At 43.2% G+C, this 1,979-nt stretch overlaps 1 protein-coding gene across 1 annotated transcript; it reads left to right on the top strand.

The window, feature by feature from the left end:
• Nucleotides 1-280: 280 nt before the first annotated feature.
• T265_15910 (hypothetical protein) lies at nt 281-1,112 on the top strand (the record flags this gene model as incomplete). The annotated part of the gene is made up of 5 exons (XM_009179330.1): nt 281-470; nt 506-576; nt 618-682; nt 712-826; nt 865-1,112. Coding segments are annotated over 5 exons (687 nt in total), but the record flags the coding sequence as incomplete, so codon positions are not given.
• Nucleotides 1,113-1,979: the final 867 nt, after the last annotated feature.

The following is a 1,979-nucleotide window of genomic DNA, read 5'->3' as shown; positions in this document are numbered from 1 at the left end:
ACCATACCGATGTTGGTCACCTTGATGAAGCAGTATCAAGACCTAATATTGGTGCTCTAGAGCATAGTTTAAGTTAATCTCCAAACCACAATTGTATCGTCATCAGTTCATTTCACTGCTCCCACTTTTTCTTTTTCTGACCTTTTTCTGCTCATTGTTTTCACTCCATTTTACCTACCGTTAAAGCAGCCCTAGTGTAACCGATTTTCCTGACGATCAAGACATCGCTTAGTGAATTCTCGTATCACACTTGCCTCTTTTTTCGCATTTTAGGAACATTATGGGACCTAACAACTTCACCAGAGTGTGTATTACATACCTGCGTACATGTGAGCTTATTGCCTTTGCTCGACTTTCTTTAGCCTCAGTCCTCCACATGCCATCCCGAAGCATTCTCCCTCAGACGTACCGTTGCGATCATCTTTGGGAACAACGGTTGGCCCATGACTCGTTCAAAAGTGTCTCTGCACGTACGCATTTGTGCTCATTTCACTATCTTTTGAAGGTGATCTGGGACTTTCGATTTTGCATACGATAGATTCAGGTGGCTCTGCGTCTCCATTGGATTATGATATAGTGAGTGCTGCATAATACTTTTCCTACGACAACTCATGTAGTTCGCCAACAAACTACACGAACTAGACGCCATTTCAACCGACTTCATAGAGTCAATCATCAAAAAGTAAGATGTTTGGCAACTTCTCAATTCAGGTATTCAAAAACCCAATCTGCAATCCAGGTAGTTGATTCCACGGCACATGCCATTGTTCGTGGATACTTGGGTTTTCAGCGTCACGAAAAAATTCTGGAGTTACTTCGAGAACGAGTAAATGCCTACCTTGTTTTCCTATGGATATTTCGCAGGCATACACTGGTGTTTTTCTGGACGAGGTCTCGGCAAACTTGTTATTGGATCATTTTGTGGATGCTCAAGAATGGTCTGCTGCGACTGAAGTTGTTTGGGAACTTTGTTTGCAGGAATACTTTCAATCTGCAGCTTCTATTAGCCCCGTCACTGTAGCGCTTGCTTTGCATGCCAGCAAGCAACTCATTCAGGTTGGTTTAGCTGAATGTACATCCACAGACTCATCTGCGGACAATGCCGATGAAGAGGTGAGTGTTTTTCCGTATTACATATCTAGTCTTACCACCTATGTCTAGCAAATTCTTTTTCGGTACTTTGGTGGGAATTCGAGACAGCTTACGAGATAGGGCGCGAACCATTGAGCAGGTCTTTCATTTGTACCCACCCGTCGCTTTCGATTGCATGCATCTTCGTTTGAGCGAGTCGGCAGCAAATGTGGGAGTACGTCGTAGTCCCCTTGAGTCGCATAGCAAATGTGCTAGCCACGTTTTAATGGTTTCGTTTGAGCGAGGAAATCACGTATGAAGCGGTTTATCGCCTTTGAGTATCATGCACTGGGGACATTTCTCGCAATGGTCTGTGAGTTCATTATGTGGTAGTTTTGGATGTTGGTGGTTTGTGGAGATTCGGGAATTTTTAACAGTGATTCCGTCCTGTGGGTGAAGCCGATCGATCCTGAAGCACTGTATTCAGTTTCGTCCCTATTGGCGACCAACAGTGGTGCGCATCCCACGAAATTCTAGGCAGTCTTGAAGTACTGATCTCTCATTTAGTAGCCTGAACTCTCAATCGTCCGGTCACAACAGTAAAAGCTCACTCGTTCCAACTATGAAGTTCAGGTTTCCCGAGCCGCTGAACGTTTTTGTAAATGTTATTTGAATTATTTTAATTTGGATCTAAGTCTTTCAAGTCTTGTATTTTTCTAGCTGTTTTGTTTGTTTTCCCTCTGAGGAACTTTACCTTCCTTTATGCTGCGGATAAGTTTCAACTGACAAATGTGTTTAAATCGTAGTGTTCAGAATATCATTCGCCATTTACATACATGGTAAATAAGCGCACAAATAGACGACTTCACCCCGCTTCACCAATCGCCAAAAGCTTCTCTAAAGCAGAC

This window comes from Opisthorchis viverrini (genome assembly GCF_000715545.1).
Source record: "Opisthorchis viverrini unplaced genomic scaffold scaffold7320, whole genome shotgun sequence".
NCBI lineage: Eukaryota > Metazoa > Platyhelminthes > Trematoda > Opisthorchiida > Opisthorchiidae > Opisthorchis > Opisthorchis viverrini.
Note: the sequence above shows the minus strand (reverse complement) of the source record. Positions and strands in the feature narration are given on the sequence as shown.